We start from the raw sequence: 22,446 nt of genomic DNA on the forward strand, positions 1-22,446 counted from the left end.
GCTCTGTGCTGACAGGGTACAACCTGCTTTGGATCCTCTGTCTCCTTGTCTCTCTGGCCCTCCCCCACTGTCTCTCTCAAAAATAAATAAACATTTAAAAAAAAAGGAGAAAACAGTGTGTACCTCTGAAGTCGGTCAGTCTGCTAAGCGCTAAAGATTCTGGAGGGATCTGGACATGATCCTCGCATCCCCCTTTCTGTCAGCCTCCGCCCCCCAACCAGGAAGTGGCCAGAGTGGAAAGAGGAAACAGCCAGAAAAGTTTTGCATTCTGCTTCTGCAGAACACTTAAATACTAGGAGATTTTGAGCAGGTTCCTTAAACTCTCTGAGCTTTAGTTTTATTAACAAACTGGCATGATTGTTTCCATTCCTGGTGTAAAACCGTGTGGCCCTCAGACCACCACCATCAGCAGGAGCATCACCCTGGGAACTTGTTAGAAATGCGAATTCTCAGGCCCCACCCCAGACCTGCTGGTTCAGAAACAACAGTGGCAGAGCTGGGTTTTCCCAAGCCTTCCAGGCGATTCTCAAGTTTGAGGACCACCGATGTGAAGCACATAAAGGTCCCGGCCCAGTAACTGGGACATAACAGGTGTTCAATAAATGGTGGCTCTTAAGGTTGATTTTATTTTTGAGAGAGAGACAGAGACACAGCCCGTGTGTGGGAGGGGCAGAGAGGCAGGGAGACACAGAAAAGAAGGCGGCTCCAGGTCTGAGCTGTCAGCACGGAGCCCGACATGGGGCTCAAGCTCACGAACTGTGAGCTCGTGACCAAAGCCAAAGTCAGACGCTTAACCGACCTGAGCCACCCAGGCGCCCCAATAAATGGTAGCTCTTAAGAAATTTAGTTTCTTGGGGGAATTGGACATTAGCCAACAGTTAGCATTAGTCAGTTAAGGAATGACATTATAGTTATTTCAAGTCTGATTTTTATAGAACGCTGAAGGGAATCTTACAAATGATTTAGAGTCAGGCAATGACTTTCAAACGTAGCATGACAACCTACGAGAAAGACAGATTATTCAATAAGATGGTACTGGGACAAAGAGCTACCCATGAATGAAACCAAGTTCAAGTCCCCTGCGACTTCTTACACCAAAATATATTTAGGAGGACGAAAGAGCTTCAACATAATAGATGAAAATGAAAAAGTAATTGGAAAATGAGCGATTTTTGCGATAATCTTGGAATAGAAAAATCTTTTCTGGGGCACCTAGGTGGCTCAGTTGGTTAAGTGCCTGACTCTTGATTTTGGTCATGATCTCATGGTTTGTGAGTTCGAGCCCCATATCGGGCTTTACGCTGTCAATCCGTGCTTCGGATTCTCTCATTGCCCCTCCCCCAGGCGCCCTCGCTCGCTCTCTCAAAATAAATAAACATTTTTAAAAGAAGTTTTTTCTAGGGGCACCTGGGTGGCTCAGTTGGTTGAGCATCTGACTTTGGCTCAGGTCATGATCTCACGGTTCAGGAGTTCAAGCCCCAGGTCGGGCTCTGTGCTGACAGCTCAGAGCCAGGAGTCTGCTTTGGATTCTGTCTCCATCTCTGTGCCCCTCCCCCGTTCACGCTCTGTCTCTCTCTCTCTATCTCTCTCAAAAGCAAACATTAAAAAATTTTAAAAAATCTTTTCAATGTATACAAGACCATTCAGAAGCAATGATTTTAAACATTGATAAATTGAACTTCATAGGAAGTTAAAATTTTATTATAGCATCAAACAAATAAACCATAAACATGGTCAAAAGATAAACTGGGAGGGGCGCCTGGGTGGCTCAGTCTGTTAAGCGTCCGACTTCAGCTCAGGTCACGATCTCGCGGTCCGCGAGTTCGAGCCCCGCGTCGGGCTCTGGGCTGATGGCTCAGAGCCTGGAGCCTGCTTCCGATTCTGTGTCTCCCTCTCTCTCTGCCCCTCCCCCGTTCATGCTCTGTCTCTCTCTGTCTCAAAAATAAATAAATGTTTAAAAAAAAAAAAAGATAAACTGGGAAAAGAGTTGTTGGAGGCACTGTTCCAGGCACTGGAGATCCAGCAGTGAACGGGCCAGATGAAACCTCCTACCTTCTTGGATCTTAATATTCCAGTGGCAATTTTTTTTTTAGGTGCGTGGCCCCATCAGACCTCCATACCCCCGGCCAAGCACAGTGGTGGCCATAGTCCCAGAGGATGGTGATAACAGGCGGGGAAGGAATGCAATTCAGAGGCTCTTAGTTGAGAAATCCGCATCAGTGGTGGTGTGGGAACAAATAATTGGTGGGGGTGAACACTAACCGCTGGAAGAAACTGCGGCCTCCAGAAAAACTCGTCCCTCTGTATCTCTCATCTGTAACTGTCACACATCACTCATGCAATGACACAGCAGACTGCCCTGCCATGCAGTCATTTAGTCTACCTGGTTGTCTCCTTCCCAAGTACATTTCCTGCCCCTGGGCTATGTCCATTTCTGTATTCAAGATAGCTCCTTGCATGGTATCTTATGTACAATAAACTCACCAAGTGATCATGTGACTACTTGGTTCTCAAAGACCCTCATATTTAACATAGCGCCCCCGTCGCATTGGAGGCACACGTATTATTAGGTGGTCTTTAAGTTACCAAGTGTAGTAAAATGGAAAGGCAGGCGAGTAGGTGGAAAAGAAGGAAAGAAGAAAGGAAAGGAGGGAGGGAGGAGGAAGGGGGGAGGGAAGAAAGAAAGAAGAGTGATTTTTTTTCTTACCTTTCATCTTTGGTAAGACGTGCCAGTTTCCTGGCTTTGTGGGCAAGGATAAATCTAAAACATACAAATAAGGGGGGAAATTAATGGCTGCTTTCATCCTGGCCGCATTTCTACAGCCACACACGTGCCTCAAGTACAATCGAAAAGTTGACCAGAAGAAACACATTCTATACTAATTTATCTTGTTCATTGTTTTACTATTTACGTGCTGCGTCCTTGACATTGACAAGCACCTTCTAGCTTCTGGGATGTGAGGGACTAAACACAGATGATGGCCATAATTTCTGCCTAAGATAATGACTGTGATTGACCCACCTCCCCCACGTGGCTGATGGCCAGCAAGCATGAGCCCCTGGGTCTCAAATGCTCATCTAAGGTTGGAGCCTTTTCAACTTCATCCAGCCCTTGCTCTTTGATTCTGTCCCCACGATGGTGTCTCCCTAGTGCCCAGACTCGGAAAATCTGCCTCCATTTGTAGCTCTATAATCGCCTTCAACTTAACAACTGGCTTTGATTTCCCTGTTGTCGCTCGTGCTTCTCTTGGAAATAAATCTGTATATATCTTAGGGCCCATGTCAGTTTCGGCTGCTTCAGGTAGTCACCAATCTGGACTGGTTCTGACCACTAAGACATCCCCAATCTGTGCCGCTTTTCCCTGCCAAGCAGAGGGCTGGGCCGGCCTTCGATCCTCTCTGGCAGGACTTGGAAAATCTCAGCATCCCACCTAAGTACCATGGATGCCCATACGGCATCCACAAGAAGCCCTTTTAGTAAAACGCCCCACATCATCTTTATATTATGCTTTCATAAAAGATAGGCCACCAAAATATAGCTACTCCCCAGCACTAAATACGAAGCAGAAAATGGATACAACAAACTTTAAAATATTTTTAGTATTCTACTTCTTTTCTAAATATCTATCCATTGGAACACATTATTATTTTTTTCTAAAGGCATTAAGAATTTTTGTACTGCCGGATTTGAAGAATAGTGCCATTGGGTAAAAAATTATTTCACAATGTTTGGGGCACATTTATGAAGAGCCTGGGAATATTTTGGCAACACCGAATGGCATCCACACCACCATAAGCATGCCTTACCCCATTATGGCGGCATAGTTGCCATCAGGTTTGGTATCATCCAACGTGTAGGCAATTGGAGCTTCCTCTCCTTCAATAATCATGGTTCCACAGTAATCTTGGAGAAGCGCAAAATGGAAAAAGGTATTCATCACTCTATCAAACTACCCAGAACAGTTACTGCGAAGCATACATTTTCAACTTAAGAAGCCCAAAGAAGCCCAACTTAAGAAGCTCCGTTGCTTAAGCACCCGACCTGTTGGGTTTTGGCGAAGGTCATGATCTCACGGTTCGTGAGTTCGAGCCCTGCGTCCATTCTCTTTCCTTCTCTCTCTGCCCCATCCCCGCTTGCGCGCGCTCTCTCTCTCTCTCAAAATAAATGAATAAACTTAAAAACATTTTTGTAAATAAAAATAAAAAAATAAAAAAAGAAGCCCAAAGGCCAAATATGTTACACTCTCAATAACGAAGGCAGACCAAACTGATGTCAAAAGGAGGGGTAAGTAGCCAACATTTTGTGAAAAATCAAACTGTAGACACCTCTCTGCACAGAATAAAGCAATGTGATGCTATGAGTGACTCCAGGCCACAATTCAATAAAATCTTATTTTCATGCTCAGACCGTTTCCTCTTTCGTAAGAAATCAGATAAACCCAAAGATGTGATTTTCTGGAGACAGGGCACAGAGTCCCAAACCCTCATTTGCTACACGATCTCCAGAACAACTCGCGAAACGTCTGCTCATTTCGGGCAAAAGTGCTTCTCTCAGTCCCCTCCATCATTTCCTGGCAAATCTGAGGTTGTTTGAATGAACTTAAGGTGGATCTGAAACAAATGTCGTGCAGAAAATGCAACGAGAGGGTTTGAAAAGGAGAAAGAAAAAACAGAGAACGGACCCGAAGGCTTTTTTTGTACCTACACCTGCTTCTCTCTCTCTCTCTCCTTCCACATTCCCCCGGCTGTGCACCCGCGAGAATCAAAGTCTCAGTCAGCCACTGCACGGAGCAGTGCTTGCCTACCGCTCCAGGGTGCAGGGACAGGAAAAATGTTGAGAAAAGCTGAAGTATGGGAAGAAGAAATGTCTTAAGTCCATCCAAGGACTCCAGAAGAGTTAAGGATCCAAGAGAAATAGCCAACGAATCCTCCATTATAAGACGACAAGAAAGAAAAGACAAACAGGGGGGCGCCTGGGTGGCGCAGTCGGTTAAGCGTCCGACTTCAGCCAGGTCACGATCTCCCGGTCCGTGAGTTCGAGCCCCGCGTCGGGCTCTGGGCTGATGGCTCAGAGCCTGGAGCCTGTTTACGATTCTGTGTCTCCCTCTCTCTCTGCCCCTCCCCCGTTCATGCTCTGTCTCTCTCTGTCCCAAAAATAAACGTTGAAAAAAAATTAAAAAAAAAAAAAAAAAAGAAAAGACAAACAGGACAGGATGTGATAAGAGAAAAGAAAGACGGGCGCCCGGGTGGCTCAGTCAGTTAAGCGTCCAACTCTTGATTTCGACTCAGGTCAGGATCTCGCGGTTCGTGGGTGCCAGCCCTGAATCGGGCTCTGTGCTGACAGTGCGGAGCCTGCTCGGCATTCTCGCTCTCTCCCTCTCTCTCAAAATTAAAAAAAAAGAGAGAGCCATTGGACAGAGAGTTTGTGAAGGACACCGGCTGTCCCGAGTGGAGGCCCTGCTTTTTGGATGGAGTGGTTCCTTAGACACCTCTTCCCAGAGCAATGCTGGCCTCTGAGCCATGCAGGCACACTGGGCGGAAGTGAAGGAACAAGGGGCAGAGAGAAGAGTCCCGTGTATGCCAGGACAAAGAAGGAACTCTTGGGGAAGACAAGACAATGATTCGGCGAGTAGAAGACATCTCTCTGAAAGAGGTGTAACATTCTCAGGGAGAAAGGAGAAGATATTACAGTTATCGGAGGTGAAAAACAGGAATATGCAGGCTAAAATAATTTAATGGGATTTTTTGAGTGTGGGGGTGTGGAGGGAGAAGTTTAGAGAAAACGATCACCCTCCTCTGAAAGAATAACTGAAGTTCACCAAAGACACAACTGAAGGAAAAATAAGGAAGAATGTCCTATCAGATGCCAAACATATTATAAAGCCACAGTCATTAAAACAGTACAGCACCGGCGTGCCTGGGTGGCTCAGTTGGTGAAGCCTCTGACTCTTGATTTTGGCTCAGGTCGTGATGCCACAGTGTGTGGGATCGCGCCCCGCGTTGGGCTCTGCAGCGATATCGCGGAGCCTGCTTGGGATTCTCTCTCTCCTTCTCTTTCTGCCCCACTGGATAATATAAATATGTGCTCTCCAAACTGGGATGTGCACACATAGATTGCGCGCCTAGATAGCGGAGGAAGTTGTTCGAAATTCTGGCTTTTTAATCCACCTTTTCAAAAAAGTCTACTTTTGTATATTTTATAATTATAACAATGCATTTTCCAGAGGTCCATGTCCATAACTTAGGAATAAACATATACACTGGTCATCAATGTTTACTTTTTTTTATGTATTGGGCTACAAACAAAACCTGGAGCCCAGCGACAAAGACAGGGGAAAGGGTTAATCCAGAAAAGCCCCACGTATATATGGGAGTTCAGTAGGCTGAAACCATCATAAACAAATTTTAAAGACAATCTGCAACATATACAGAAAACAGCTGAATAGGGGCGCCTGGGTGGCTCAGTCGGCTCAGCATCAGACTTTGGCTCAGGTCATGATCTCGCGGTCTGGGAGTTCGAGCCCCGCATCAGGCTCTGTGCTGACAGCTCAGAGCCTGGAGCCTGTTTCAGATTCTGTGTCTTCCTCTCTCTCTCTGACCCTCCCCCGTTCATGCTGTCTCTCCCTGTCTCAAAAATAAACGTTAAAAAAAATTTTTTTTTAAAAAGAAAACAGCTGAACAGGCAAAGGATAAATAAGTAATTTACAAAATAATTTAATATAGCCTCAACCTTCTTTACAATTTTTTTAACATTTATTTATTTTTGAGAGACAGAGACAGAGCATGAGTGGGGGAGGGGCAGAGAGGGAGGGGGACACAGAATACGAAGCAGGTTCCAGGTTCCGAACTGGCAGCACAGAGCCTGACACGGAGCTCGAAACCACAAGCCATGAGATCATGACCTGAGCCGAAGTCGGATGCTTAACCAACTGAGCCATCCAGGTAGTTACCCTAGGCTCAAGACCTTCTTAATGATTAAAACTTACAAATTCTAGGCAGCTCTTTTTGCCCATGGGTCCTGTCCCTGTGCTTTGCTAAAATCACCTTTTTTTGCACCAAATAAATAAATAAATAAAGCTTACAAATTCTAGATAAATGGGATATTTTCCTCTATTGACCACCAAAACGTTGAAAATGTGATTAGTGGGCAAGGACAGGAACCCTAACAAAATTTTCAAACATCTACCCATGTCAATCGACTTCAAAATGCCACTTTGACAAATTTATCAAAAGGAAGTGGTCCTATACAGATTTGCGGAGCTATCTGAAGAATGCATTTTACTGCAGCATAGTTGGGTAATAGCAAAAACTTGGAAACACTTGACATGCTTATCAAGAGCAGACCTATGCGGTAAATTCTGATGGAGCTGTACAACGAAACACTGTTTATTCAGTTGTTGAAATGAGGTAGATTGATTGATTGATTTTTATTTTATTTTTTAATTTTAAATAGAATTTATTGTCAAGTTGCCTAACATACAGTGTAGACAGTGTGCTCTTGGCTTCGGGGGTAGAGTCCCGTGATTCATCACTTACATACAACACCCAGTGCTCATCCCGACAAGTGCCCTCCTCAATGCCCATCATCCATATTTCCCTCCCCCCCACCCTGATCAACCCTCAGATTGTTCTCAAAATGAGGTAGATTTAAATGCACTGATGCGGAGAAATGTCTATGGTGTATTGTTAACTGAAAAAAAGCAAGTATCTTGTTTAGTACATATCTCGTTTTTTTTTTTTTTTTTTTTTTTTTTTTATTTTGGGGACAGAGAGAGACAGAGCATGAACGGGGGAGGGGCAGAGAGAGAGGGAGACACAGAATCGGAAACAGGCTCCAGGCTCCGAGCCATCAGCCCAGAGCCTGACGCGGGGCTCGAGCTCACGGACCGCGAGATCGTGACCTGGCTGAAGTCGGACGCTTAACCGACTGCGCCACCCAGGCGCCCCCATATCTCGTTTTTAAAAGAAATGTTTTTGAGGGGCGCCTGGGTGGCTCAGTCAGTTAAGCGTCCAACTTCGGCTCAGGTCATGATCTCGCGGTCTGTGAGTTCGAGCCCCGCGTCAGGCTCTGTGCTGACAGCTCAGAGCCTGGAACCTGCTTCGGATTCTGTGTCTCCCTCTCCCTCTGCCCCTCCCCTGCTCACGTTCTGACTCTCTCTGTCTTTCAATAATAAATAAATGTTAAAAAAAATTTAAAAAAAAAAAGAAATGTTTTTGGAAAAATATAGAACATGTTTATTTAAAATTATATTTGCATGTAAGTGTTACATATTATTTAATATATATTTAAAGTATATATATACTTATTTATTTATGAAGTGTATATATATATATATATATTTTTTTTAATACATATGTGTACACATACATTTAAAGTATTATCGGGTCGCCTGGGTGGCTCAGTCAGTTAAGCAGCCGACTTCGGCTCAGGTCATGATCTTGCCGTTCGAGAGTTCGAGCCCCACATCGGCCTCTGTGCTGACAGCTCAGAGCCTGGAGCCTGCTTCGGATTCTGTGTCTCCCTCTCTCTCTACCCCTCCACTGCTCACACTCTGTGTCCTCTCTCTGTCTCAAAAATAAACATTAAAAAAAATTAAAGTATTACCTGTGCATACATTTCTAAAGATAAACAACTTAAAGTTTTAGTAGTTGTTCCTTAAGGGGAGGATATGCCAGGACACTTACCATAGGAGAGGGACATTTTTATTGTTTTTGTAAATTTTACTCTTAAGTTTTACAGATTCACTTCTGTAATTTTTTATTTAAAAAAAATGCTTATTTATTTTGAGACACAGGAGGGGAGAACGTGAATGAAGGAGGGGCAGAGAGAGAGGCAGACAGAGAGAATCTCAAGCAGGCTCCATGCTGTCAGGGCAGAGCCCGATGTGGGGCTCGATCTCACGAACCACGAGATCATGGCCTGAGCCAAGTCAGACGCTCAAATTGCCTTAATTTAATATAGTAGAATCTCAACACAAGTGAGAGGCTGCCTGGAAATTTTCAGAATCTTACTTTGGTGAATAGCTCTATACACTCATACTTTAAAAAACTGTATTAGAAAGTAGTAACTACTTTTCTTTTCTTTTTTATTTTAGAGAGACAGAGGGCATGGGGGAGAGGTGGCAGAGGGAGAGTGAGAATCCCAAGCAGGCTCCACGATCAGTATGGAGCCTGATGCGGGGCTCGATCCCATGACCCTGGGATCATGACTTGAGCTGAAATCGAAAGTCAGACACTCAACTGACTGAGCCACCCAGGTGCCCCAGTAATAACTATTTTCACAAGATTCTGTGGCAGGATAAAGCAAAACTTTACATATTAAATTATAAGAAGAGTCCTATTCCAAGGGACGTGAATTCCATGAGTTTGCGCCAATATGTTTTATTTGATAGAATTGTACTCAGAACCTGGACTAATGTTTTATACCCAGCATTCTAATAAAACCAGTTACATGCAAATACATGTCTTTGCACCAAGTTTCCCGGACCTTCTCCTGATAATACTCACCCTTTTTCCTCCAGAAGGGCTCTTTATAATAAACTATGCATTTGATGACTGATCCCAAAGGCACGCGAGTGATCAGCTGGTTTCTCATCATGGGCAGAGGGGGATTGAAATGGATCTTCATGCCCAGAATAGGAGGAATAGCACTAATCACATACTTAGCCTGAAAGAAAAACGTGGTTAAACAGAGTTCGTGGGGTTTTTTTTCCCTAATGTTTCTCCTTTATTTTACCCTTGGCCCCCTTTGAGTATCTTCTCTTTTTTTTCTCCCCAAAGGATTTAAGTAATCTCTACACCTGACATGGGGCTCGAACCCACAGCCCCGAGATCAAGAGTCGCACGCTCCGCTGACTGAGCCAGCCAGGTGTCCCTCGAGTGTCTGCTTAACAGAAAAACTGGAAGAGTCATGTTAAAATCAAAATTAGCCCTGATTGTTCTCTAGTTCGAACCTTCCAGTGACTTTCCATCACACCTGGAGTCAAAGCCAAGTCCCCCACACTCACCTCCAAGGCCATGCATGAAATGAACTCCTGTTACAGCTCTGATCTCCTATTAATCTTCCCCTCACTCCTTTGATTCTGCCACTTGACCATTTGCTGTTCCTTCATCATGCCAGGCTCACTTCTACCGCAGGGCCTTTGCACTGGCTGTTCCGTCTACTTGGAACACTCTTTCCTCAGAGAGCCACATGGCTCAACCTCTCATTTTATATCACCTTATGACCTTATTTAAAATTGCATGACCAATCCCCTCACCCTACCTTCTGACACACCTTCTTCTCCTTGCTGATTGATTTTTTTGCCATAGTACTTGCCACTATGTGCCATACTTTGTATCTTTTTTAAAAAAATTTTTTTAAACGTTTTTTTATTTATTTTTGAGACAGAGAGAGACAGAGCATGAACGGGGGAGGGGCAGAGAGAGAGGGAGACACAGAATCGGAAGCAGGCTCCAGGCTCTGAGCCATCAGCCCAGAGCCCGACGCGGGGCTCGAACTCACCAACCGCGAGATCGTGACCTGAGCTGAAGTTTGACACTCAACCGACTGAGCCACCCAGGCGCCCCCATACTTTGTATCTTAACCACATATTTGATTATGCCCTTTCTTCTTCACTAGAATGTAAGCCACATGAGGGCAGAGAATTTTATTTTTGTTCCCTGTTCTGTTCCCAGTTCCTAGAAGAATGCCAGACACATAGAAGGCACTTGATATTTATTAAATAAATATTTTCTTTGGTATCTACTTACATAGGAGCCCAATACAGAGGGTCGAATATGATTTTGTAACTCTGCCCTCTCCTCCAATATTCTCCAATATCTTTTCCCTTCTTTCACACCCTTTTGGCAAAGGGAATGTCTGTAAAGTCTGGAATATTCTTGGCTTTATTTAAGCTTTGGTTATCAATGGGACTCTGGCCACTTCCCATAGTTAAGGGCTCTTGGTTACCTCATACACCTCCTGGTTTAGGGTCTCCACGAGGACATTTTCTCCTGTCTGGTCAATGTGGGTCACAGGCCTCTCCAGCTTCACTTGGTCCCCAAGGAGGTCCATTATCCGCTCACTCACTTGACCAGATCCGCCCACAAATTTCCTCTCCTGCAGAGAAAAGGGGACTCAAGAGATGGGTAGGAAATATGGGAATGGGTTTCAATTATTAAGTTGCTAGATTTTCTCATACATCTCTATGCGACACACGAAAGGTTGCATTTTGCTGTTGCCAATAGTGTCTTCTTTAAACAATTTTTTTAAATGTTTATTTATTCTTGAGAGAGAGACAGAGAGAGAGGGAGAGAGAGCGCGTGCACGAGCAGGGGAGGGGCAGAGAGAGAGGGAGACACAGAATCAGAAGCAGGCTCCAACTCATGAACGTGGGGCTCCAACTCATGAACCGCGACATCATGACCTGAGCTGAAGTCGGACACTCAACTGACTGAGCCACCCAGGCGCCCCCTGCCAACAGCGTCTTTGGTCATTGTTTTCTAACTAGTGATTGCCGGCTTTGGACAAAATTACAGGCCTTCTAACAAGGTGACTGTTTTTTGTGGATTCCCAGGCTTCACCCTCTGCTGGACATCCTCAGCCTGGCCCCCGTGTACCCACCTGCCCGGCCGCTGCCCCTGCCTCGTGTCCCACCTGCATCGTTCTGTTGGGTGGCCAGGTCTGGTGGAGTTCCAGTCGCAGCCGGGCCACTGCTTGCCTGAGCGCACTTAAGCCTGTTTTTCCCTTCCTTGCTTCTCAGGCTGAGAACCTCCCTGGCCCAGCTACCCCCAGGCCACCCGACTCTCTGTTGCAGGCTACCGATCTCATCCTGGGTCAGGTGCCTGTTGCTTCTGAATGTTCTGCGTGGCTGTGTGCACGGTTGAGCTGACTGCTTTCTCCTAAATTTTCAGTTCAGTCATTTGTTTAAAATTTTATCTAAATCCAAGTTAGTTAACATAGAGTGTAATAATGATCTCAGTCGGGAGTAGCATTGAGTGACTCATCACTGACCTACAACACCCAGCGCTCATCCCAACAAGTGCCCTCGTCAATACCCCTCACCCATTTAGCCCATCCCCCCACCCACAGCCTCTCCAGCAACCCTCAGTTTGTTCTCTGCGTCTAAGAGTGTCTTATGGTTTGCGGTTCAGTTGAGTTTTTAAAAGATTATTTCAAATAGGTCTGAGACGAAGGAAAAGGAGAGGGACAAAGCGATAGAGGAAATGGACTCAGAGAAGAAGGAGGGGGAGGAGGGGAAGCGGGGGGGGGGGTGGGGGGAGAATGAGGAAGGGGAAAGAAGGAAATTGACCACCAAGCAGATTATGTAAGATCTCTAATTCACTTCCTACTGGGCCTAGCACAGGGCTTCACACAATGCTGGGGCTCAGGAAGCAAGAAATGAATGAATGAATGAATGAATGAATGAAGGCATGAGTGAATGAATTTTGTGTGGTATGTGTGTTTGAGATTGAAAGTGCATTTCTGACTGCAAAAGTATGTAGAGAGGTAAGCCTAAACTTAAAACCACATTGGCTGCTGGGCTCTCACGCTGCGTACTGAACAGGCTGTCCCTTAACCGAAGCCACTCGGAGCTGCCATCGTGAAGCTCCAACGTCCGTGAGCCTGCCTCCTGCTTCATCCATCGTGAATACCATCCATTCATGATACCAATCTTTTATTTAGGCGTGGTGGTTTTCTGCTGGAATGGTGGGGGGATGGATGGGTACCTGCCCTCCATTGGTTGTTGAGATGATCCTGGTCGTGCCCCCACACTGCTTCACATACCACAGGAACCAGAGAGCAGAGACCTCGTGGGTCTCCGCAGTGACACACAGGTTCACAAAGAGAGTGGCAAGCTGCTTGGCAGATCTGCTCAGGAAGAAACAAGAGCACAATGAGCAAACGTGGGAGGGCATCTTCTTCATACTCTGGAAATTATTCAGGCAATAAACTTACTTGGCTAACTGTAGCGCAGTTTGGCTGTGTTGTCACTAGAAATCGTCACTAGAGCCCAGTATTATAATACAGGACATCAGAGAGCTTGGGGGAAGGAGGTTTATTTTCCCCTTACCCCAAACGGCTTACTGAGACTCAGCTTGTATTCCATTTGGGGTGCTATCATGATTTCTCTCCATATACCAGCTCCTCTTCCCGTGGTCCCCATCTCAGTGAAAGGCAACATCATTCACCCAACTGCTAAGGCCAACGCTCTAGAAATCAACCCTGATTTCTCTCTTTCCGTCACTCGCCCCCCAATCCACTCAATCAGGAAGTCACGTTGTCTCTCGCTATACCACTCCACCTTCACCACTGCCAATTTAGCATCCTCTCTTGCCAGGAGTACTGTAATTATTTCTTCTAGACTGGTCTCTCCGCCTCCACTCATCATTGCCTGGTGTCCATTCACGACACTCAAAGCCAGAAGCTTTTTACCCACTCCCCACTGTGGTGTTCCTTCTGTAGTGTAAATCAAGTCATGTCCTTCTCCTGTTTTAAACCCTTCAATGGCATCCTATCAAAACCAGAATAGAATTTGGATCTTTCCCCTTTGCCTGCAAAGCCCTAAGTGACCTAGCCCGGGCCTCCTTTTTCTACCTTGTTCTGTACCCTCTCTACTTCTTTTTTATTTTAACATTTGTTGAGAGACAGAGAGAGAGAGAGAGAGAATGAGAATCTTAAGCAGGTTCCACACTCAGTGAAGAGCCTGACTCGGGGGTTCAATCCCATGACCCTGGGATCATGACTTGGGCTGAAATCAAGAGTTGGATGCTCAACTGACTGAACCACTCATGTGTCCCCCCTCTCCACTTCTTCTAATGTCTCCTCAGAAAGATGAACTCTTCTGGGTCCATGAAGATGAACACCAGCTCCCACATACCCAGAACCCTGGCATTCTCTATCACTTTACCATTGTGTGGTGTCTTTAGAACCCTTTTTGCTGTCTTAAATTAAATTTCACTGTGTTCTATTGACATTATAATGTGTCCCCCATTATAATATCAATCGATGGGAACAGGAATCTTAATAAAATAGTGTTTGGTGCATAGTAAGCACTCAACAATTACTTGTTGGATGACTGAGTGCATGAACAGTTATCAGTTAAACATTATTTTAAAATTACCAAGAATGTGCAAAGGATATGCTAGGGTGCTGTCCCAACCACAGAAATAGTCGCGATTATTTATTCAGTTACTTCAGTGTCTCATGGAAGATAAGCTCAAAGGATGGATAAGGGGAAAAAAGCAATTAACAGAGCATAGAGAGGTGAACTTTTGCTCTGGGCTGGCAGTTCAATAGCGGAAGGTTATATCATATCTGGAGGCATACCAGAAAGTGAAGGATCTCATGTAACTCCAACGACTCAGTTATGGCTAACACTTTCTTCTTTAAAAATTTTTTAAGTGTGTATTTATTTTTGAGAGAGAGAGAGAGAGAGACAGAGCGTGAGCGAGGCGGGGGTGGGGAGGGGTGGAGGTGCAGAGAGAGAGGGAGACACAGAATCCGAAGCAAGGCTCCAGGCTCTGAGCTGTGTCAGCACAGAGCCCGATGCGCGGCTCGAACTCGTGAACGGCGAGATCGTGACCTGAGCTGAAGTCGGACGCTCAACCGACTGAGCCACCCAGGCGCCCCTATCTAACACTTCCTAAAATTCACTAGTACAGATGGGTACTCTGAGACATCTTTAATAAGAATCAATCCCCCTTCTGGCTTTGACAGAAAGCGTGCATGATGTTACTCTGCTTATATCTGAAGCAGAGCTTGGCACCTGGTAGCGTTGACAGTGGGTGGACAGAGGGAGACAATCCCAAGAACCGATGTGAGGTTCAAACCCACGAACTGTGAGATCGTGACTTGAGCGGAATGCTCAACCGACCGAGCCACCCAGGCACCCCCCCCTACTCCCTGGTTTTCAAACCTGTTGCACTGAAATGTCGTAACAACTCTATAAGACAGCAATTTGCTCCCAGGTTACAAGCCTGAAAACCGCATCTCAGAGAGGCTAGTAAATATGTCTTACAAGGTGCACCAAACGGTACGACTTCACACCAGATCGTACCTGCTCCAAACCTCATGCTTTTAAGGCCTCGAAATGCTTTATGATGAGCTGACAGTCCCATTAGCCTGCAACTAGTACAATAATCTATGTTGAAGCGGCTTAAAGTTAGTTTCCTAAGATTCCTCAGGATAACCGAAGGGATGGCGATTGTTGACCCAGGCTTTCTTTGCAAAGGCAATTTGTGGCATGTGTGTAAAGCAAACACCCCGACATTAGTTTGAAATATTACTTGAGGGGCGCCTGGGTGGCTCAGTCGGTTGAGGGTCTGACTGTTGATTTCAGCTCAGGTCATGATCTCGTGGTTGGTGAGTTTGAGCCCCGCGTGGGGTTCTGCACTGACAGGGCGGAGACTGCTTGGGATTTTCTCTCTCTCTGCCCCTCCCCAGCTCGTGCTCTCTCTGTCTCTGTCTCTCTCGAAATAAACAAATAAACTTAAAAAAAATATATTACTTCAAAGTGAAAACATTCTTTGCTGTCTCCCCATGTCCTATTTATTTTCTTCCTTGACTTGTAAGTGAACTTGGGGGGCATGAGGTAAGGGGAGTAATAAATAACTAAAATTTAGCAGTGGCCCAGCTAGACGGCCAAGATTAAACACAAAAACACTGCTGCGATTCTAGTTATTATTGTTGCCAACTGGGTGGGAGACAAATAATCCTGGTTTGAAATGGAGGGAGATCTAAAAGTAATTCTCTTTGGAGGGCCAGGCCATTCCTAATCCTTTATTTGATTTGCTCTGGGAGCTTTAGTGAGAAAAGAAATGAGAAGAACAGGTCAAGGAAGCTTTTTTCATGTTCTTTGCCCTGTTGACTTTTTAGAAGATAAATGTTATTATATTTTTCTACATGAAAAATACATACACATTATATAAAATTTGGAAAATTCATAAAATAAGAAGGTGAGGGAATAAGATACTGGTTTCATTTTGGGACTTTTTTTTAGTTTACAGGCTTTGGAAAGTGTATGTACATAACCTTGACCACATTGTAAATTTAACTTGTTTCTGAAAAGTACTTTTTCTTTTTTTGAAAAACACTTTTTAAATGGTAATAACTGGAAGACTGATCAACATTATTCTTGGAACATATAACTGTGCTTTAGTTTGAGTAACAATAGGTTGGATATTTTGGGGATTATCTCCTTTAAAACAAGAAAATGATACCACGTAGATCTTGCCTAGAAAAATTTAAGAATTACCTTGTGTTCATATAATCTTAGTATCTCAGAGTGTTTTATTTTGTCAACCAACAACCTAGAATATTCACGAATGGGGGGTTTAGGCCAAGGCCTATGGTAGAAAAAGTCAGATCTCTATAATCCCAAAGAAATACAATGCGTGCCTTCTTCAAGGAGCTTCAAAGCTCTCTTGGAAAAGAAAAAACCTTACTGACTTTATGAAAAGCGTTTTGTAATGGAAGTTATAAAATAAATGCAGATAATTAAATCCTCACTATATTTTGAAAATCTAATGTATAGAATTTAAAATATTGAAATTGCACTACAATAAAAATAAGTTGTATTGCAAACTGCATTCTCAAAAAAACCTGGTAAATAGCTTAAGCGTTTAAAAAGATATCATTGGGGCGTTTGGGTGGCTCAGTCAGTTGAGCGTCCGACTTCAGCTCAGGTCACGATCTCACGGTTTGTGAGTTCGAGCCCCACGTTGGGCTCTGTGCTGACAGCTCGGAGCCTGGAGCCTGCTTCGGATTCTGTGTCTCCCTCTCTCTCTGCCCCACCCCCACGTGTGCTCTGTCTCTGTCTCTCAAAAATAAATAAATGTAAAAAAAAAATTTTTTTTAAGATATCATTAATAATAGGCATTGATTTCATGATAATGAAAGGATTTTACTATTCCAGAATTGGTTGTTTTCAAAGGTTGAAAATATCGGAGAAGCACAAAGATGTTTCGAACAGAATATTATATAATAATGAAAATTATGAAAAACTGGAGGTGACCAAAATGTCCATCAGGAAGATAACGGATAAATGCACGATAGCACTTGCTTTCCACGGAATATTCTGCAATCATAATATATGATAGTTAATGAGGCATTTTTAATGACATGGATCAATGTTTGCACTGTAGTATTAAGTATTAAAAACATTTTGATGCATGTCCATTGCTTTTGCATTACATTTATAGTTTCCTCTTTAAAAATGAGATCATATATGTGTTTAATATTATAAAGTTTTTCCAAGCCGTTAAATATTTTTCCACGACATGATTAAAGAAAATTTTTTGTGTGCATGCATGCGTGCAAGGGGGAGGGACAGAGGAGGAGAGAGAGAATCCCAAGTGGACTCCACACCATCGGTGCAGAACCGGACGCAGGACACAAACCCACGGACTCCGAGATCATAACCTGAACTGAAATAAAGAGTTGGGACACTTAACCCACTGAGCCACCCAGGAGCCCCTACAACATGATTTTAAAAGACCAGAGTATTCTAGTTTTGGGGTGCCCCATTATTAATTTAACCAATCTTTTGTTTTGGGACACATAAATTTTCCCTTTTAAAATTAATGCTTTGAATCTCCTTCTTTTCTCTGTCCTTCTTTTTTTTAATGTTTTTATTTATTTTTGAGACAGAGAGAGACAGAGCATGAGTGGGGGTGGGGCAGAGAGAGAGGGACACACAGAATCCAAAGCAGGCTCCAGGCTCTGAGCCCGACTCGGGGCTTGAACTCACGGACTGTGAGATCATGACCCGAGCTGAAGTCGGACGCTTCACCGACTGAGCCACCCAGGCACCCCTCTCTGTCCTTTAAGCTAAACTCTACAAAGCTGAATTTCTCTCTCAAGAAGCATATAAATGTTATGTCTCTTGCTTCCATATCTTAGATTCAGATATTCCTACAAACTTGTTCTCATTTTCAGTTATCAGTGTCCAGCTCCCCTCCCCAATGCCTACGAAATGAAGACATCAGGGGTGCCTGGGTGGCTCATTCTTGAGCGTCTGACTTTTGGTTTCAGCAAGTTTGTGAGTTCAAGCCCTGCGTTGGGCTCTCTGCTGTCAGCACGGAGCCTGCTCGGGATCCTCTGTCTCGCTCTCTCTCTCCCCTTGCCCTGCTCACTCTCTCTCTCAAAAACAAATTAACATTAAAAAAAAAAATGAAGACATCAACCCCAGAACCAAACATATTCTCAACTGATGCCGTTTAGCATGGGAGGACAGTTTCCCTGAACATGGCTTCTGTATCTCTTACTTTGTTTTTTTTACAAATTCACCATGTGCTTGGATCCTTACAACCCCTTCCTTTTTTCCTGGGGTGGGAGAGCAGGGAGGCCTCTCCATGTTGCCTGTCTATATCGCCTCCACAATTTGTATCCATCCAGTTCCCAGCTCTGCCAACCAGAATGGAAATGTCTGAGTCCTGAATACTTGCTTTCAATGTTACATGTTTTTCAATAAAGGGGGCCGGCGGGGGGGGGGGGGGGGCGGGGAGGGTTAGTCCAGGCCTGCATGTTTTAAGTTTTTTAATTTTTTGATGTTTATTTATTATTGAGAGAAAGAACGGCAGAGCGTGAGTGGGGGAGGGGCAGAGAGAGGGGGAGACACAGAAGCCGAAGCAGGCTCCAGGCTCCGAGCTGTCAGCACAGAGCCTGATGCGGGGCTCGAACTCCTGAATGGTGAGATCATGACATGAGCTGAAGTCGGGCGCTCAACAGACGGAGCCACCCAGGCGCCCCATAAGTTGTTCCACATAAAGATGGTGGCACATTCTGGTCTGTTCTGAGGACTTTGGGGGGGTAATAACCCCTCTGTGATTCATAGCTATTCTAAAGATGTCTACACATCTTTAGGACCGAAGCCACTTCCAAGATTTCTCAGCATTCCATGGGGCCGAATGGTGTGGTTTTAGACACACAGCAGTTCCAGAGCCACTGAATGGTGCCGCTAAATAAACCTGAAAGACGATCGGAGTAAATGCCTGCGTGGGGAGTCTTACTCTGTCCAGCAGATCTTGTCTAGCAGCTCCTTCATGGTCATGTGGTCCCACTCCTCTGCAAGGGGTGCCTTCCACGGGGCATCACTGGGGATCTACACTCAGGTAAGGGTTCGGGGAGGGGGGGAAACACAAATGTAACTTTCCATTTTAAATAGCTCTCTCAATAGTATTAAAAACTCTACCTTGAAGAAGGAAAACGTAAGCTTTCCAAATTCTCCCAGTAAGGATTTTTACTGCCCAACCGAAGCGGTTTGTGTAGCGTTCCTATTATCGGTCTACACCACCGGATCCATATTTAATTTCCGGTAACACTCCCCGCACAATCAGAGGAGGCTACATTGAAATCGGGCCACTTGCAAAAGTCGATGACCAAGTTACTCCTTTAGAGGCGGCATTCATAAATTTAGCTCTTTAACCAGGACCAGACAGGCGTACTAAGTCACACCAGCACTCTGGTGGACGTCTTACTCGTTTAGAGGGTAGAAACAGGTTCATTCGCCCATTTCGCAAATCTGCACGGAGATACCTTCTGTACAAAGCCATACGCTAGGCATTGCTGATACACAATCCCTTCCTTCTCTTAAGGACTAAGCTTATGAAAAATACAAATGCAGTCAAACAAGCTTTAGTGAGCTTTACCTCTCGTCCCATGTCATCCATCGTCCTCCAAAGGTTGTTATGATCTAGGTACACAATTGGGTTCCACACAGGTGGGAAGGGGCCCCTGAAGGGGTATGATTTGCCCTGTGAGATATAAGGTATTTTTAAACATTCACTATAATGTAAAAACACTCAAATTCCTTGTCAATTTGTGATATACACTTAAGCGTTTTAATTCCTTGTGTCCTTAGAACCCTACTTAGCTTTTCAGCATAGAAATTTCCAGCTCAATGCTCTGTTACCTAAATAAATTTTGTGCCAACCCCCCCCCCCAAAAAAAACAATAAAAAGGTTTCTCTCTGAAATTAGAACCCCTACCACGAAAAATTTAAATGCCGGTACATTAGTGGGGTTACCAAAAGTTATCTCATTTGCCAGTGATACTTGCAAATACCTCAGAGTGATGGGACCCTATGGGTCTGGAGGATCAGAAAATTACAACTATAAATGTTACACAAGGTAGAAGAAGATGAAAAACCGATTGTAGGGATGTAAGCATATGTAGGAAGAGCCATAAGACACAGCCCAGCAAGCTTTTCCAAGCAATCATAGGTGCTAGGTCAACAAGGAGTTCCCGGAGGAATTTCAAGGTCAAAGCAGAAAGAAGAGACAATTCAGAGGCACCTGGGTGGTTGAGTTGGTTAATCGTCCAATTCGTGATTTCGGCTCAGGTCATGATCTCGGGGTCATGGGATTGAGCCCCTTGTCAGGCTCCATGCTAAGTGTGGAGCCTGCTTAAGATTCTCTCTCTCTCTCTCTCTCTCTCTCTCTCTCCCTCCTTCCACCTGCTCCCCACCCCCTCTAAAATTAAAAAAAAAAATAAAGAAGAGACAATTTCTGTTTTCTTTTAATGTTTATTTTTGAGACAGAGTGTGAGTGGGGGAGGGGCAGAGAGAGAGGGAAACACAGAATCCAAAGCAGGCTCCAGGCTCTGAGCTGTCAGCACAGAGCCCGACACGGGGCTCGAACCCATGAACCGTGAGATCATGACCTGAGCCGAAGTTGGACGCTCAACCAACTGAGCCACCCAGGTGCTCCAAGAAGAGACAATTTCAAGCCTTTCTTGGGAACATATTTGTACTACCTGGTTCTCCCAGCAGCGTAGGGACACCTCAACACAGAGTTAAAGGACACACATTTCTCCAAAGATTAGTGATAAGACAGCCTGTAAATCATCTCTGGGAAGTTTAACCCAATGGCAGTTGGGGACACGCACAAAAAGCACCTTGGGTTAACCTGAAAGCCTGAGTCAGAAGTCAGGCTGTGCTTCTGACATCATCTTTCACCCAACGTGGGATAACTCAAGGTCCATGGTCAGCCAAAATGTCACGGTAACTCTGAGTCGGTCAGGAAAGACTCATCTCACACTGATTTTGTAGGCAGAGAAATGAGTTGGGAAATTAGAAGACATTTTGTGCTCATTCTTGTATTCATTCTGTGGTCATGCTGGTCTTCTCTTTCGGACGAGGCCGTAAAGTTCTCAGGGAAGATTTATGATGCAGGCTTACTTTTCTTCTTGTGTTATGTAGAGTTCTCCAGAGAAACAGAACCAAGACCACTGTGTGTGTGTGTGTGTGTGTGTGTGTGTGTGTGTATGGCAGGGTGTGGAGAAGGAGATTTATTTTAAAAATTGGCTCATACAATTGTGGAGGCTTGTCAAGTCCAAAATCTGCAGGGGAGGCCAGCAGGTTGGAGAGCCAGAGAACTGCACTTCATGCCCAAAGGCTGTCTGCTGGCAGAATTTCCTCTTCCTTCCAGGACCGTGGTCTTTTTCTATTAAGGCCTTCGACTGATTAGACGAGGCCCACTCTCATTATGGAGGCTCATCTACTTTACTCAAAGTCTACTGATTTCTTTTTTTTTAATTTTTTAATGTTTGTGTGTGTGTGTGTGTGTGTGTGAAAGAGAGAGAGAGAGAGAGAGAGAGCAGGGGAAGGGCAGAGACAGAGGGAGACACAGAATCCCAAGCAGGCTCCAGGCTCTGAGCTGTCAGCACAGAGCCTGACGTGGGGCTTGAACCCACAAACCATGAGATCATGACCCGAGCTGAAGAAGGACGCTTAACTCACTGGGCCACCCAGGCACCGCCCCCCCCCCCAAAGTCTACTGATTTCAATGTTAATCTCACCTAAAAATACCTTCATGGAAACATCTAGGATAGTGTTTGACCAAATATTGGTATTGTGGCCCAACCAAGTTAACACATTAACCATCACACTTTTTAATTAACTTCATTAAGGCATAATTTACATACAATGCAACCATTTTAAATGTACAATTTGGGGAGTTTTGACACATGTATGCACCCATGTCACTACCACCATGATCAAGATAGAAAACATTCCCATCACCCCATAGAAAGTTCTCCTTTGTCCCTTGCCAGTCAATTCCTGCCCCTCGCTTTCTTTATTGTCACACAAAACAAAATAGTAACTTTATTTTTTTTAATGTTTTGTTTATTTTTGAGGGGGAGACAGAGAGAGAGAGACAGATCACGAGTAGGGGAGGGGCAGGGAGAGAGGGAGACACAGAATCTGAGGCAGACTTCAACCTCTAATCTGTCAGCACAGAGCCTGACACGGGGCTTGAACCCACGAACTGCGAGATCATGACCTGAGCCAAGTCGGAAGCTTAGCTGCCTGGGCCTCTGGAGGCGCCCCCAAAATAGTAACTTTAATTTGTGGTCACATAACCGTTACTTCTGGTTTGTTAAGTTTACATCTCTTCTTTCAGTTTTTAAAAAATATTTATTTTTGAGAGAGAAAGAAAGAGAGAGGGGGGAGAGAGGCAGAG

The 22,446-nt window shown here is 44.7% G+C and overlaps 1 protein-coding gene across 1 annotated transcript in view; it reads right to left on the reverse strand.

Moving 5' to 3' along the window:
* MAOB (monoamine oxidase B) overlaps nt 1-22,446 on the reverse strand; it is a 113,929-nt gene that overhangs the window by 12,446 nt on the left and 79,037 nt on the right. The window contains exons 4-10 of the mRNA XM_047844860.1: nt 19,633-19,737; nt 18,994-19,085; nt 12,712-12,853; nt 10,952-11,101; nt 9,508-9,667; nt 3,808-3,904; nt 2,708-2,761 (exon numbers count right to left, since the gene is read on the reverse strand). Of these exons, the coding sequence (XP_047700816.1) occupies nt 2,708-2,761; nt 3,808-3,904; nt 9,508-9,667; nt 10,952-11,101; nt 12,712-12,853; nt 18,994-19,085; nt 19,633-19,737 (800 nt within the window). The remainder of the gene's footprint in view (nt 1-2,707; nt 2,762-3,807; nt 3,905-9,507; nt 9,668-10,951; nt 11,102-12,711; nt 12,854-18,993; nt 19,086-19,632; nt 19,738-22,446) is intronic.

Source organism: Prionailurus viverrinus, chromosome X (genome assembly GCF_022837055.1).
Source record: "Prionailurus viverrinus isolate Anna chromosome X, UM_Priviv_1.0, whole genome shotgun sequence".
In the NCBI taxonomy this organism is placed as follows: Eukaryota; Metazoa; Chordata; class Mammalia; order Carnivora; family Felidae; genus Prionailurus; species Prionailurus viverrinus.